The sequence below is a fragment of the Ambystoma mexicanum genome, chromosome 1p (genome assembly GCF_040938575.1).
Source record: "Ambystoma mexicanum isolate Mex_15411 chromosome 1p, UKY_AmexF1_1, whole genome shotgun sequence".
Lineage (NCBI taxonomy): Eukaryota > Metazoa > Chordata > Amphibia > Caudata > Ambystomatidae > Ambystoma > Ambystoma mexicanum.
Window position 1 is genome coordinate 453,533,279 of NC_090921.1, and position 16,919 is coordinate 453,550,197.

The following is a 16,919-nucleotide window of genomic DNA, read 5'->3' on the forward strand; positions in this document are numbered from 1 at the left end:
CTCACTCTCTCTCTCTTCAGTACAATGTGCCCTGTCCTAGACATGCGCCCTGCGAACACATATGTCAAGTCTCAGAAAATTCGCATTACTACGCAACCTGGAAGTAATCCCACTGCTAAAACAGGGGGACTACCTGGCAACTTTGGACATGAAAGATGCATACGTTCATATTTCAATGTTCCAGCGCACAGAAAATCCCTGCGCTTCAAAATAGCAAATCAACACTAGCAATTCAAGGTGCTACCCTTCAGCATAGCCTCCGCTCCAAGGGTATTCACCAAGGTATTAGCAGTAGTGGCAGCGCACTTCTCCAGCATGGGGTCTGGCATGGATTCACATGCTCATGAATATTCCCCGTCGTCAGGCCGGGAATCCTCGGTATAGAAAAAAATCAGTATCAGTTTCGTTTCTGATCTGTCTTTCTTAGTAGTAACCAATCACTGGTCTCTGGGTCATACTGCCCCAGCCAATGACTGCCCCCAGCCAATGACTGCCCTCTCCCTAAGCCCTGCCTCTGGCAGCCATCCTCAGATTTTTACTGCACGTTCAAGTGTTGGGAGTCCTCGTGCTGTAGCTCTCAAGCTTTTGCTGCGTTTTTGCGCATTTTCAGGAGATTTTTCTCATTTTTCGGTTAAATAGAGCCTCAAGCTCCACCGTTTCTACATCCGATCAACGGGGACCCGTTTCGGAGTTTTCTACGCCCCTCAAGGGTGAAGATTTTGTTGAGTTACGCTTTTGGAGGATTCCAGAAGTTCCGAGGCCTACCCCGGACATGGCCCAGGAGAAAGGAAGCTCGACGTCTGGGAAGCTGTTCAGGACCTGCCCTGGATGCCAGCTTCAGAATGTTTTCAAGGAGGACGAGCATTCGTTATGCCTCTACTGTCTCCATGAGGACAAGATGCACACGGAGAAGGACTGTGCGTTTTGTGGGAACATGTTGGAGCGGACCATGAAGGATCGCCACCTCCGTCACGCCAACTGGCTGGAAGGGAAGAGCCCGTCAGGCGAGAAGAAGAAAAAGAAGTCAGAGCGGTCTTCTAAGTCCTGTGAGGGCGCACCGGCGACGGGGGCCCAATAAAAGGCCAAGCACTGCGGGTCCGCGGGCACCGGGAGCGCCGAACGGTCGGGTTCCTTGGCTGCCAGGCAGGGCGCATCCTCCCCGGCGCCATCAACCACGAGCCAACGCTCTGGCTTGGGTAAGAGGAAGTCCGAGAACCCGGCGAAGCTTCTGGAGAGGCCCCGGTCGATCTCGAAGATTCCGGCAGAGGGGGAGCGAGGCTCGGACCCTCCCCCCAAGGTGAAGGCCCCAGGCATACAGAAGGTGACGATGGCCTTAATTCACCCTGCTAAGACTTCGATTGAGGATGTCGCAGCGGCCCGGGCTCAGTCTGTGGAGGCTACGCCAGTGTAGGCGACCTCAGGACCCAGAGTCTCCCTGCCACCGCGGAGGAGGTCGTCTTTCAGGCCCATTGAGAAGACCCCCACAAAGTCCTCGTTGTAAAAGGTGGGGAGGGGCAGGTGGCCATCGTGGATACGGACACGACCTCTGAAGAAGAGCTCATAGAAGTCGTGGAAGAGGCCCAGCCCATCGGGAGGGATCCCGACGAGGGCGACGACGAGAGCGACAGTGTCGCCGACGAGGTTCCTCAAGAGCCCTCGCGCCCATCGTTTCCGGCGCCACAGGACACTTCGGTGGCCATTTTGTCAGCGATTCAGTCCTTATGCTCGGAGATGAGGACAAGGTTGCCCCTCCCCTCGACGGAAGTACCTGAGTCAGACCCGACGGGGGAACCGGAGCCAGGACCTTCGGAAAGTCCACCGCATAAGAGGAGGACGATGCATCCTACGCCACCTCTCCCACCTCTGCGGCCTGCTCTGCCTTCCCCCCGGTCTACTACCCACGGGGATGATACAGGCACGGCTACGACAGGTACAGATGACGACAGAGGCGACGTGTCCCCCGTCGCCCCCTGCTGGGGCGTCCCCACCCGACGAGATTGGATACTTTCATGCCATGATTTCCAGGGCATCCGAGCACTTCCAGCTCTACCCAGAAGAGAAGAAGAAAGGGTTCCTTTACCAACGGCGCGAGGATAAAAGGAAGACGGTCCTCGCCGTACCACTTCTTGATGACATCTGGGATGAGGGGTTCGCCCTCCTCAAGAACCCTGCCACGGCGCCGGCAAAGAGGGACCGGTACGAGAAGTAGTACCGGGTCTCCGACGCTGCCCCCTTGTGCCTTCGGGCGCAACCTACCCCGGATTTGGTCGTCTCGGCGGCGGCAAAGAAGAAAGCTGGGGGGGCATCGGCCTCGACATCAACTTCCCCGCCGGACGGCGAGGGCAGGAAGCTGGACACGATGGGACGACGGTCATCTCATCCGCAGCGACGACTATCGAGGCGGCCAATGCCCTGGCTATCGTAGCCCGCTACGACACGGAGTTGTGGTTCAAAATCGCCCCTCTGTTGGACTTCCTTCCGGACGCCAAAAGGGCTGAGGCCCTTGAAATCCTACAGGAAGGTGAGATTGCTTCAGACCATGCCATCACGGTGGCAACGGACATCGCCGACACCGGTTTCCGTCAGTTGGGCAACAGAGTTTGCCTGAGACGACGAGGATGGCTCAAGGCAATGGATTTCCGCCAGGACGTACAAACCAAGGTTTTGGAAATGCCCTTTGACGGGAACAACCTGTTTGGGAAGGCAGTTGATGAGTCCCTTCAGGCCATCAAGACAGACACGGAGACTGCCCGGGCACTGGGAGTGTTCCAACAACGACGGCCGTCCTTTCGGAGCTCCGGAGGCAGACAAAGTGCCTCCAAGGGATCTGGCAGTGGCTCCTCCACGTACCGCCAAGCGGCAAGATCTTCGTCCCAGGAAGCCTACAGGGGACGCAGCAAGTCAGGTGGTGCCAGTCGTCGTCTACAGGGAGGTCAAGGAGGCACGTCGGCCTCCAAACAAGATTGAACCGACCATGGGGTCGGGCCCCCGCCGAAGCACCCCGGTGGGAGGCTGGCTGGCGAGGTTCGTCAGCGTGTGGGAGTCCATCTCCACCGACCGTTTGGTGCTGGACGCCCTGGCCCAAGGGCACGCCCTTGAGTTTCAGAAGAAGTGCCCTCATGTTCCACCCGTGGCCAGGAAGGAAAATCACGTCCCTCAACTACTGTTGGAAGTAAAGGCGATGCTCAAGAAGGGTGCCATCAAGCTCGTCCCAAAGAGGCTTCGGGGCTCTGGAGTTTACTCAAGGTACTCCCTCGTAAAAAAGAAGACAGGAGGATGGCACCCCATCCTGGACATGCAACGACTGAACAAGTACATCAAGGCACAGAAGTTCCGGATGGTCACCCTCCAGCACGTGCTGGGACAGCTGGAGGAGGGCGATTTCCTGTCGTCGTTGGACTTGGAGGATGCGTACTTCCACATCCCCATTCTAAAAAGACACCGAAAGTTCCTCAGGTTCGTGGTCCAAGGGCGGCACTACCAGTTCAAGGCCCTCCCGTTCGGATTGAAGTCGGCACCCAGGGTGTTCACCAAGTGCCTCGCACCGGTGGCGGAGCAGCTGCGCCTACAGGGGATCCACGTCTACCCCTACCTGGACGACTGGCTCATCCGGGCAAGGACAAGGGAGCTCGCCATGGAGCACACTGCGAATACCGTCCAGCTGCTCACGGACCTGGGATTCTCCATCAACTTTCCAAAATCCCACCTGGTTCCATCGCAAGTCGCCCTGTTTCTGGGAGCCAAGCTCGACACAGATGTGCGGCTGGCCTCGCCATCGGAGGAAAGGACCAGGAACATTCTGGGCAAGGTGCAGCGTCTGCTGGCCACGGACATGGCCAGGGTAAGATCTATCAAGTCCCTCCTTGGGATGATGTCCTCCTGCATTTATCTGGTGCGCCTTTGCAGGCTTCGGATGCGCCCCTTACAAGAGTTCCTCAACGCCCGCTGGGTCCAGTCGACAGGCAGCTTTGAGGACAGGATCCCTCTCAACGAGACGTTCCGTCAGGCGATCCGGTGGTGGGGTACCTGCTCTCATCTGTCGGCAGGCACGGACTTTCAGACCCCAGCTCACCAGGTGACGGTGACGACGGATGCCTCCCTGGAAGGTTGGGGAGCGCACTCCGGAGATCTTCATGCGAGAGGCCTTTGGCTCCCGGAGGAGAAGTCACTCCACATCAACATCTTGGAGCTCTGCGCAGTGTTCTGGGCCCTCAGGTCTTTTCTTCCGTCCCTCAAGGGCAAGGTGATGAGGATCTTCACCGACAACACCACCACGATGCTCTACATCCGGAAGCAGGGCGGAACCAGATCCCCTGCCCTATCCAAGGAAGCCCAGGATCTGTGGCATTGGGCCGTCGCCCAAGGGATGTTTCTGGTGCCTCTTCATCTGGCAGGAATAAAAAACACGATCGGCGACTCACTCAGCAGAGAGCTGCGCTCGTGCCACGAGTGGGAACTACGCCAGGATCAAGTGGATCGACTCTTCCGATGATGGGGCGAACCCCAAATTGATCTCTTCGCGACGGCGATGAATTCCAAGTGCCGGAGGTTCGCCAGCAGGTTCCCCCAGCCGAGGAGCATGGGCGATGCTTTCTCGTTCCCCTGGGACGGCCTATTTCTTTATGCGTTCCCTCCGCTGCCGTTGCTGCTCCGGCTCATCAACCAGTTCAAGAGGTCCCGGTGCAGGATGATCCTCGTCGCACCGGCGTGGCCGAGACAGATCTGGTTCCCGGACCTTCTGGACTTGTCAACGTCCACACCAGTCAAGCTGCCGACGGATGCAGATCTTCTCTCCAGAGAAGGAGGCGCCATTCTTCACCACAACCCGGAGTCGCTGAACTTGCAGGCCTGGCTCCTGCAGCACTAGAGTTTGGAGGGTACGACATCCCGGCCGACTGCAGAGAGGTGCTTGCAAAGGCCAGAGCGTCCTCAACTCTCAAGTGCTATGGACACAAATGGAAGAGGTTCTCTGTCTGGTGCCATGCACAGAAGGTTAAACCTCTGCGGATTACTGCCCCTCAAGTGCTTCCGTACCTACTGTCGCTGGCCAAGGCGGGCTAGCTCATGCCTCCATCAAGATACATCTAGCGGTGATCTCCAGCTGCACCAGGACTCCGGGGCGATCATCTCTGTGGTCTCATCGCCTGGTGAAGGAGTTTATGAAGGGACTGTTCCGATCATTCCTGCCGGTGAAGGCTCTGGCCCCGGCATGGGAGCTCAACGTGGTGCATTCGGCACCGTTGAAGTTCCTGTCGTGGAAGACAGCGTTTCTTGTGGCCATCACCTCCGCACGACGAGTGGGAGAGATCCAGGCCCTCTCCTACAAACCACCCTACCTGACACTCCACGAGACGACGGTGGTGCTGAGGACGCACCCCTCCTTCATGCCCAAGGTGCCATCGGACTTCCATCTCAATGAGCCCTTGGTGTTATCTGTTTTCTTCCCGTCACCTTCGTCACCGGCCGAGAGGACTTTGCACTCGCTGGATGTGGCTAGAGCGCTGAAGTTCTACGTGGACCGCACGAAGAGTCTTCGGACGACGTCACAGCTGTTTGTGAAATTTGGAACTGTGAACCAAGGTAAGGCCCTCTCGAAGGCTTCCATTTCCAGATGGCTCTCTGGCTGCATCATGCACTGTCACCGGTTGTGTGCCCTTGCTGGACATCTGCAGGGCTGCTACATGGAGGTCGACGCACACCTTCACGAGATTCTACTGCATCGACTGGGATTCCAGGGAGGAGTCCAGGTTGGCCAGGCAGTGCTGCGCAACCTGTTCGCCTGAAGGTGAGCCTGGTGAGGAGGTAAGAGATGCTTAATGTTGAGTTGATGTAAATGCTTAATGTTGAGCCTTGCTACCTTCCGTGGTTGTGCATGTGTGTACTGCTATGTATTCTTGTATTCATGAGCATGTGAATCCATGCCAGACCCCATGCTGGAGAAGGAACAAGTTACTTACCTGTAACTGTTGTTCTCCAGCATGGGTCTGGCATGGATTCACATGCGTACCCCCCTCCTACCCTCTGCGGCTCTTCAATTGGTCATACTGCCACTTTACGTACTACCAAATCTGAAGATGGCTGCCAGAGGAGGGGCTTAGGTAGAGGGCAGTCATTGGCTGCGGCAGTATGACCCAAAGACCAGTGATTGGTTATTAGGAGAAAGACAGTTCAGGAACGAAACTGAAACTGATTTTTTCTTTACCGAGGATTCCCAGCCTGACGACGGGGAATATTCATCAGCATGTGAATCCATGCCAGACCCATGCTGGAGAACAACAGTTACAGGTAAGTAACGTTTTCCTTCTTTGTTATCCACGAAAACAAGCTGGTACTAAGAACACACCCTAGGTTTTCACCCAAGTTCCATGTTAACCAATCCATTGAACTACCCTCTCTCTTTCAAAATCCTTCAAACTCAGCTAAGAAGAACCTCCATAAACTGGATGTAAGTAGGGTGGTTCTTTACTATGTAAACAAGACAAAACCACTAAGAAAAACACACCAACTGTTTGTCTCCAGAGCACCTGGCAAGGAGGTTGATCATGTTTTAAAAAACGCCATCTCCAGATGGTTAGTGAAATGCCTACAGCTCTGCTACTCTATCAAACAAAACTATGCCTTGCACACCAAGAGCTCACTATACCAGGGGTACAGGAGCTTCTTTGGCCTTCATTTCAAACGTCCTTCCGGACGCCATTTGCAAAGCAGCTACATGGAGTTCCATACATACTTCACTCAGAATTACGCCATTCCTACACATTCTAAAGCAGATTCACAGGTGGGACAAGCGGTGCTAAAACATCTATTTGCCACTGTCCCTTCTCACAACCTACCACTGTCTCCAGACACTGCTCGCTAGTCTATGCATAGCATGTGATCTAAGCACATTCACAAGCCACAGAAGGGATACATTACTCACCGTAATCATATTTCTGATGCGTGTATCTGCTTAGATTGTTATGCGCCCACCCTTCCTCCCCTGTTGAGTAGAAGGTGCATAGATGTTTTCTGGCTTTATCTGCTTTATTACATCTGTACTCGTGCTACACTTCATACTACCTCATGTCGGAAACCAAACAATCTGAGGGACCTCAACGCGTGAAGGACTATGGGTACAGTAGACGTCACACTAGGGATACTATTACTGGCACCCCCTGTTGACGTCCCTTTTCGAGTTTCGAAAACAGAAAATGTAATACTCCAAGGCTACCAATTGATGTCGGCCTATGCATAGCATGTGAATCTAAGCAGATACATGATTACAGTGAGTAATGTGTCATACGTGTGTGTGTGTGTGTGTGTGTGTGTGTGTGTGTGTGTGTGTGTGTGTGTGTGTGTGTGTGTGTGTGTGTGTGTGTGTGTGTGTGTGTGTGTGTGTGTGTGTGTGTGTGTGTGTGTGTGTGTGTGTGTGCGTGCGTGCGTCCGTCCGTCCGTCCGTCCGTCCGTCCGTCCGTCCGTGTCCCCTCTGTCTCTCATCTCAGCCCGCTAACTTGCTTCTGGTCCCTCCCTCCTCCAAGACTCTCCACTCCCAACACTACTGCTACCTGTAATCTTCAGCCTCTCTTCCCTCTCACACACATCCACACCCAGTCTTTCGCACCTACTTTCAGCCTCCCCCCTTCTATTCTACCTCAAACTCCCTGCAATCATTCTCTCACTTACGTACAGCCAATGGCCAATGTTAATACCACCCTCTCAGTCCCAACACCTTACCTTCACTCACCAAAGCACCCCAACTATCTCCTCCAACACCTACTCCACTTGCTACACCCTCTTCTCTGGTCTCTTGGTCCACCACCTGCTCTGACCTCACCCGTACACCTTTCACCCTCAACTAAATCGCCTGCCTTTTTATAGTCGTGCCCATCCTGCCTCAGAGCTACCCTTGGCTCCTATTAGTTCCCTGAGTCGGCTGCTCCACTGAGCCAATCTCTATCTTAGCTGTACACTTGGGGACCAGGACTTCCCCTTTTAAGTCTCCATTTTTTCCAGCCAGTCATTTGATTAGAGAGGTTGTTTGCTCTCTGATTTTCTAGTGAACTTGGTGAGCTTTTGTTCATACAGAGTTTGGGTAGTTTTCCTGGAACTTCTCTATTCCCATGCCAGTTCCAGTTTTTCTGCTGCTGTACGACTGCTCACCTATAGCCCGTCTGGGGTTGGTGGGGTGAATGTTTGGTGTTGCTTTCAGCTTCTGAAGGGACACACCCAGTCCAGTTCCGCTTGGGAAATTAGTGTGTTCCTCCTGCTCAAGGCTGGGGCTTGCCCGTTGGGCCCAGATGCATTGTGGTAATTGTGGTTCCAGTTTCTTCTAAATCGTGTTGCTTCCCAGGCTCCATGCCGGGTTTTTGGGGAGTATGGTGCATGCTGGTCATCATATTCTCTACAAGAATAGAAATAGGGGCCAGGGCAGAGCTGATACATATTTGGTGAAAATGAGGGGCACCAATGTACATGCAAGGCTCTAGATACGGAACAGGGGTCCCACTCCCCCCCCCTCTCCCTTGACAGGATCATACCCATGACCCTGCCACATACCTCCAGCCATTATGAGTCCTCTTGCCCCATCCAAGTTCCCTGTTCTGGCCTCAGGGTTTGATCTGCCTGCCTTGGTGGTCTCTCCTTTTTTGCCTCTGTATGACTGTGGTTAACCGACTATAGGCACTGATTTAAAAAAAAGCCTGTGCCAAACTCTTCCCCCTCTGGGAAGTGTTGCATCATCGCAGAGGTGTGGGGGGGTGGGGAGGGGGAGTCTCCACAGGACTCCTGCCCTTACCTTGGCACAGCATTCACCAAGGCCAGGGCTGCTCTGCCTTATATGGCCATAGCAACATGACATTTCTTGCCCTCTCCCATTGAGAACACTGCCCACGGTGCTACTGCTGATGTTTCCTTCTCTTCAGATTGAGGATGTGTCCTTGCTTTCTGGCTTCTCTCTCTCCGGATCAGGGTCTAGCTCTGGAAGGTAATAATCCTTGTACTCTGTTCGTAGCAGTCCTATCTCATTGCGCCCTCCCTCGATTGTTCTGGGCAGAATCTGGCGATGTGGCCATGCTTTCCAGAGGCATAGCAGTGGATTCCCATATCCAGTCTGGAGACTTCGGTCTAACCCTTTCCCCTTGGGTGGTAAAGTCTGACTTTCTATTCTCTGCTTCGGGTCATAGAGATCTTGGAACCCGAGATGTAGGACTTGCTTCTTTAACCCGTGGAGGGGTTTCACCTCACCTGGTTTCCTAGAACCCATAGGGGGCTCTCACAGGGATGTGGCTCGCTGCTAGGCATAAGCTGTTAGGATTTCCGCTTCCAATGTGGGTTCATGGAGCTGGTGCACCCTTTTTCCATAGCTACTGGGGCAAAGAGTTTGTGAGTTGCTACAATATCAACATCTCTTTTGCTTCATCGTAGGTGTCATGCCCCAGCCATTTATTCATAATATCCCGGACCTGGTAGGATGGCTATCTAGGTGTCTTCCCCGGGGCATAGATTACATTTCAGATGCATCAGTCTCATTCGATAATGTTTCTGGTCAAGCCCCATCCTTTCTTGAATGCCCCTTTTTATTTAATCATATCAGTATTCCCTTTAGGGGTTCAGGACCTGCAAAGCCTGTTGAGACTTGTTTGTTTATTGAGTTTTTATAATGAGTGTATAAACAATGTGTTCTTAAGAAGTAGTGCTATGCAACGAGCCCAACTACCTCATTCTGTTGTCTTTGTGACCCTTAAGAGTTTACAAAATAGACTGCTTGGTCTTCTCTATCGCTCAGGTTTGGAGAACCTCTGGAGGTACTAAAGGGTACCCTGGGCTCTCTGTAAGGGCAGTCGGTGTCTCCTGATGTTTGTGGTTCTTCATCAGTTGTCCTCAACCAAGGCCCTCAGTAGGTCTTCCGTGCTGCTGGAGTAGGTTCTTTCTTTCTGGGGCTCTCTGTCCTCTCGTATTCCATGGGCTGCTCAAAGGGGATCGACAACTCTTTCTCCAACTCCTCATCACTGAGGCTGATGTCGCCCCACTGCTGGAAGGCGGTTGGGATGGGGATTGCTTGGAGTTAACTCCACCTGGCTTGGCCCTTCTGTGGCTCTCTTCAGCATTCTGAAGACTCCCTAATCTGTTCCATCAGCTTGGGTGTTGGATCCTCTGGCAGGGCTGGATGCTCCTCCAGGTCCTCCCTCTCAGTAAGGCTTCCTTCTGCTCCAGCTGATCTGCAGGAGGTATCTGATTTGTCTCTAGGCTGAGAAACTCTACCACCCACTTACAGTTCCTGGACTTTCTGTCAAGGGATTCAGTAGCAGCTGTGACACAGGAATCCCCTGCTTCTGAATAGATGTCCCTTTTTAGGTGTCCTAGGTGTAAACAGTCCTGCAACACCACCACGTTTGGCAAGATGCTATATGAATCCCACAACTACAACCAATACGTGTCAACGTTTACTGTAAACATAGGTACATGAAGCAATTGGGTTTCCATTTATGGGGTGGTCACTGTACTTTTTCCCTCAACCTTAAATGGTGCCTACCTCCTCGGTAGATCAGACTCCCTGTTCCACCAAGTTTTCCTTCGCGGATCTGCAGACTGCAGCCAGGGTGCCTGTACTGTCTAGTTCTCTCCCTTGCCCCTGGGAGACTTAAATGCTGCAGCCTTATCTCACTGACTCCATCATGGACTTGCTGAGGTACCTAGTGGTGTACTCGGCTTGTCCTGGTGCCCTTCTTCTCAAGGCCAATTCTTAACCTTTCTGACTCTCTCGCCTCCAACTCCCTTCTGGTCTCCCCCTCCTCCAAAACTCCCTGCTCTCAACACTACTACCTCTCACTTCCCTGTCTCTCACACTCCATTGTATAGAATGCCAAGCCCAATGTCAGCACCCTCCCATTGTAAAGTGCTTTGCTGCTCTCGAGCTAGGATTGCACTATAAGAAATCAAATAAAATGCTTCTATAAGAAGTACAGTAGTGACGACTCCTCATATACACCAGTCCGTGTACTGGGTTCTTCAGATCAATGCATGTTGGTGGTTACATGTTAAGGCAAGGTAGGAAATGGACCGGAACAAGGCGCAGCAGAGCTCTGGCAAAGTTTGTCTTGCCAGTGCACTTCTGCACCCCGAGGCCCAGGCAGGGGTGGACTGGCCTATAGGACACTCTGGAGATTTCCCCGTGGGCCTCTGCAACCTGGGCCTCTTTTGTGTGGTATTTCCAAATTTTCTCATGGGAAAAGCATTCGGCTTGCTGAAAATGTGTCATATGGGGCCACTTGGAACTTTATTTCCAGGGCTTCTTTTTGGGCCCCAGTAATTATTTCCAGGGCCTCTTTTAGTTCCCAGTCCACCCCTGGGCCCAGGGGCTAGTCCAGTGAACTCCCAGAAATGTCCTCAAGCTAAGCTCTCGCAGACCGCGCTTCAGAAAACCCAGTACTGAAGACTGAATGCAGAAACATCTTAATACCAGCTGTCCAAATTGGTACAGATGTCTTGCAATTTGCATACCTTTCTTGTTGGGGTGAGTGTTGTGACTAATAAAAAGAGCATAGTCAAACTTCCATTGCTCCCTCAAAAGGGTTTCTTGCTGAATCACTATCAGACATGTTTAGAATTTAAAATTGTGGGCATTCTTATGTTCCCATAAGGCTCCTTGCTGTTATGCAAATAGCCAGGCGTGGGTTCTGTGAAGAGATACTGGTTGCAATACCCATCGGCACTGCCCCTTTTCCCCCCAAAATCCCCAAGGTGGAGAGGGTTCCCCCAGTAAATTGTTTCCATTCCCACCACTGGTTAAAAAGAGGGATCAGAAAATGGGGGCATTATAAGCGTGAATCATAAAGCTTGTTTGGTGCTGGATACACGGAATATCCGTGGAGCATCACGCTGCTCTCCCTGGCGCCGTCCCGGCTTCACTGCCACTGCGTGTCTGCCTGCCTGCCACGGCCACCTCCTCACTGCCGGATGGCTCTTCGGGAACGGCGGTCTGGCGTGACAGCTTTTGCCATAGCTCCCTTCTGGGGCGTTTCAGCCCAGTTCGTGTACTACCCAGGTTTACAGTAGAGAATGTGCAATTATGTACAATAGTCCTCTCGATCGTAGCAGTCTGGATTTTATGAGAAATACTGTGCACAATACAAGCACAATACAAGCCAAAGTAATTTATGGTGTGTTCATTGTTTCCCGTTTCAATAGTACTTATTTTGACTTCAAATAGGTGAAAATGTTTGTGTCGACCTGCCAGGATATTAACCTGTGATCTGCGGGTTGCTGAACACATCTGTAGCATGTACACTAACCCACTGAGGTGTATAGGCCACTTATTCACTACTTGGTGACATTCTTAATAAGTGCCTCTGACACCTGAAGTTGGAGGCAGTATTCACTGTGTCGTTCTTCCCAGAATACTATTTGTTGAAGGTATAACCAGGGAAGTTGTGTTTGAGGAAAATATACATTTCTGGCAGTCTGTGCGCGCCCTCTGGTGTCCATAATGCAGTTATTGACGCCGGAATAGAGAGAGCAAGGTTCACTATTAAAAATGAATGCTGTTATTGAGAAACCATGATTTTTCTTTGGAAAACAAAAGCCTGCACAGCATGTAAGGACCAGCAGGTCCGTTTAGTCCACCCATAATGCGGCCGCTGATAGAGGGCAAGACTGCAGTGAAGAGAAAGAAGGACTACACTTCTACTCTTTCAACAACAAAACATTAAAGGTCCTTGCGTTGCATGACGGGTACCTTGGTGAGGGCGGGGGGAGTGAGTCGCGAGTCATGTTACTCATGACTCAGTCTTGCCCTGCAAGCCTTTTATAGACAGCAGTGTCAGTCCGCCTCTAATTAAAAATCCAATTCGATGAAGCTAAAAACAAGTATACCGAGGTTAATTATTGTTTTTCTCTTTTTCCTGTCTAGGTTCGGGAGACATGGACGGTTTGCCAAAGGTAACATGTGACTCGATATTGCTATTAATTGTGCGTGGTTTCTGTGATGTCATTGTTATTGCAGAATGCATTACATTGATACATGTCTATAAATATGGCGCGATTACACTAGCCCTCCCCCAGATATCTGCACGAGCTGGGGCTTCCGCCAGTGCAGCGGGTCACCTTGTGCTGTCGCCCATCAGTAAAGCTGGGTTCTTGTTGGTCGAGTGCGCCCCCTGCCGGCGCCCTTGCAGACTGTGAAGAAACATCCTGTCTCAGATTTGGGGGCGTGGCTTGTGGGATAGGTGTGGCCTAGAAAAGTACAGAAACCCTAGCAAGGTACGCAAACAAATATATAAATGCATGTAAGCATTTATATATTTGTATGTGTACCTTACTATGGTTTGTGTACTACACAAGCTATATTTTATAAACATAGAAATAAACATATTTCTATGTTTATAAAAGGTGGCTTGAAAAGTACACAGACCATAGTAAGGTACAGACACAAATATTTATATATTTGTGTGCGTACCTTACGGTTTGCGTACTTTTCAAGTCATCTTTAAAAAAAATATCTGTTTATAAAAGATGGCTTGAAAAGTACACAATTCAATCCATCTTTTATAAAGCTTTACCAACGGACAAAGCCTGAGGCATTGTTGCCCGTTGAGCAAAGCTTTATAAAAGATTGCTTGAATTGTGTACTTTTCAAGCAATCTTTTTTTAAACCTCGAAATATGGCACAGAGTCTCCAGGTTCGCAGAGGGTCATAGACTCCTCGTGACCTGGGGAAACAAAGGGACAGTAACTTCCTCTGGTGACCCCTCACATGAGGGATCACCAGAGGAATTTGCAGTGACTGACAGAAGTGCTGTGGCTGGCTGGCACTGCTGTCAGCTTGCCTGACTTAATGGCAGGCGCATCTCCCATCATGGCTGCGGCCACGGGGGGTTAATGTGTCCCGCCAATGTTGTGGTGGAACCGGGGGGCCCCGGCAGGGCCCTGGCTTTCCCCACTTTTTGGATACTGCCGGGCCTGGCCCTGGCTGGCCCTGGCCCACTTAAAGCAGCGAATGGAAGTAAACTGAGAGTACAACTTCCATAGTGCATTAGGTTGTTTAATGAGATACAGGAATCTGTTAATCTTACTTATATCACCGGGCTTCCTGTTTAAATAAGTCTGCAGTAGGGGAGTGCCTGCCTGACAATTTTGTGTGATCCGAATCGGGCCAGACCCCGCTAATGTCAAGGCAACACATCTAAGGCGTATGACTTGCTAATGTAGTTGATGTCCCCAGTACCTCGTCTTTGCCAGAATAGTGAATGCCCTAGCAGAAACGTGTGCCTCAGTCTTGCATCCCACTGCAGCATTAACACATTGGCAGGCCACATAACCCAGAACAAAATGCACAAATCCAGCCAAGGACGCCATGGATTCTTTGAAGGCCTTGCCGTCTGCATCGCTTTTGGTTTAGCAGCGAATACCTTTTACCTCCATTGTTCTTGGAAGAAAACTGAGATTGGGGTGAATTTTAGAATATTGACCAAATATGTAGTGCCCACTACAGCACCGGTTATAATCTGGCCCTTAATTTATACACGTTTTCCTGTCCCAACTAAACTGAGTTCGTTGTGCTCAACCATTTAGAGTTGGTTTCAGGGCGTTTTGCAACTTCTGCGACAGAGTTCAAGACTGGAGACAACTTCAGGTATCCAGTGGCAGGCAGTTCGGCGAGCGAGACTGGACGGACGGCTGCAGGCTGGCTTACACGGCGGCTCGAGGTCAAGAATTGTCTCCGTGCTGATCAGTGGTTCTGAAGCACTGGTCGAGGCAACTCAGATGGCTTTAGCGACTGCGGCGCAACAACAGTCAGCGGTGCAGTCGGTTGCAGCTTGAGGGGCTAGACTGGCTCATAAATATCCTATAAAGCAGGCGTTGATAGATGCTTGTTGATGCAATCCTCCTAGCTTTTTCACTGGGCTCGTGTCGTCCTTTAAGGCAGATGGCCCATAGCTGAGGAGAGTGTTGCAGGCAGCTGCCTTGTCCTTGGTTTGGTTCAGAGACTTTCTGGCACTTCCCAGCAGGGCACGCTATGCGGTGGCTGGGTACCGGTTCGGTAGCGGCTGGAGGGTCCTCTGCCGTCTTTATCTCCCTCTGTTCCCTGGAAGATGTTTAGGGGAGGGATCTTGCTTCCCTCTTGGAGGTCCTGGCCTTCCTTAACTGGCAGAAGATGTAAGGCAGACTGTACCTTCAGCTAGGGTCCAATGAGGAGTTCTTTCTTCTGCTTCTGGTGAAGCCTTCAGATGATCTGCCCAAAATAGACACTCAGCCCTCTTTTAAATCCATATGGGCCACAGTGAGTGGTGTAGGCTAAGCCTACCTTAATGTACCAATCATGGATCCCCACCAACAATCTCCCGTATGCATGAGGTCATAACCAGAGTGCTTTGCAACAGAAAAGGTAAAGGGGTGAAAACATGAAATACATATTCCCACCCACAATCCTATCTATCTGTTGTAGATCAAAGGGTCTCTCTAGTTAATTGAGCTCTCTGTGGTTCCTGATTAAAGCGGCAGGTCTCCCTTGAAGCTGCGGCTGCACCAACCTCTCTGTCTCCGTCTAATCACATACTGCTACCTTCTGAATGGGGTCCCTTGCAGGGATGACTACTGCAACAATCCATCCCAGACATATCATCTCACTGTCCATTGATACTAAGGGTGGGAGCATGCTTCAGGTTTGTAAGTAATTTCAATCCGGCACATACCCAAGTCAACGCTTAGCATGTAGTGCACAACTGAAATCCTTATTTATTTTTGTCTAAAAGTTCATTATTCTGAACAATATACCACTCATATCACGCCCTTCTCCTGGAACTCCCACCCCACTGCCCCCCCCCCCGACGCACTGAACCAGGAAACGTGCTGGTTTGCAAAGGTAAATATTTATTTATGTATTTAAAATTGAATTACAATATGTTTTAATAGGTGCACAACAATCACCAATGGGGTGATGTAACACTAAATATCTTTAGTACACAAGGTGTAAGTAGTGAGCAAAACCATTCAGCACAGAAAGTAATACTTTTGTGTTGGTTCAGAGCAGATAGCACTGTGGTTAGAGGGTCCCCCTGCACACCCTTCAACGCCCAATAGATAATGTAAAGAGATAGGAGAAGAGAGCAGGTATTCAGGAATGGCAGAATTCAAACAGAATAACAATCCCACTTTCCCCCTTTCAAACACGAGAGAAAAACAGAATTGACTGTCAAGCTGTCCGAATGGCTTTTAAGGTTATCTTTAAAATGGACTGGGCAAAAAACACCAAATCTGGTCAAAATTGCTGAAATTGTTATAAATTCTTATTGGAGCATCTTTGGATAATTGCAAACAAACACAAGCAATGATTTAATCGAAAGAAAACATTTGCAACCTAAAATTCAAGTCGCAAGCAATTAAAAGCTGTTTTACATGTGTAGGAATTTCCCAAAACTAAAATTTGCGGCAAACTTTTCACTGCGCAATAATGGCGATAACGGGAGCATCGCATTGATTTGGAATGCGATTGATAGATATGGATGTTAGCTACAAGCAGAAGTTGAATTTTTTTTTTCTATCACAAAAATTGAGGGAGTTACAGACGTTTTAGTAGAGGTCGTTTTTTCGAGATATGCGCAAGAAGGGAAAACAAGAATGCGCTTTTAAAATGATAAATGGGTTTTCTTAAGCTAGAGGATGACTTTGAACAAAACGAATACCACACAGGAACACAGTCACTTAATCAGGGTGACTGCCTGCTAAGGAACTCGCCTTCTTCAGATGAGAAAAGATCAGCGCAAAGATAGTTTTAACAATATTGGTTCTGGAGGAAAGATAGGATAGTTTGGATAGAGGATTCAGACAATGCAAAATATTCTTAACAATACAGGTTCTGAATACAAGATAAGATGGGTCTAAGATAGGGCTAAGACTATGCAAAGTACATATGCCAGTGACACAATTCTTACTATGGATACTCG

General features: G+C 50.5%; 1 protein-coding gene across 6 annotated transcripts in view; it reads left to right on the plus strand.

The window, feature by feature from the left end:
* The window catches only part of LOC138572668 (single-stranded DNA-binding protein 3-like), a 1,217,622-nt gene that overhangs the window by 1,175,089 nt on the left and 25,614 nt on the right, over positions 1 to 16,919 (plus strand). For all 6 annotated transcript variants that reach the window (XM_069649275.1, XM_069649276.1, XM_069649277.1 and 3 more), the window contains one exon: positions 12,887 to 12,915. In XM_069649275.1, the coding sequence (XP_069505376.1) occupies positions 12,887 to 12,915 (29 nt within the window). The remainder of the gene's footprint in view (positions 1 to 12,886; positions 12,916 to 16,919) is intronic.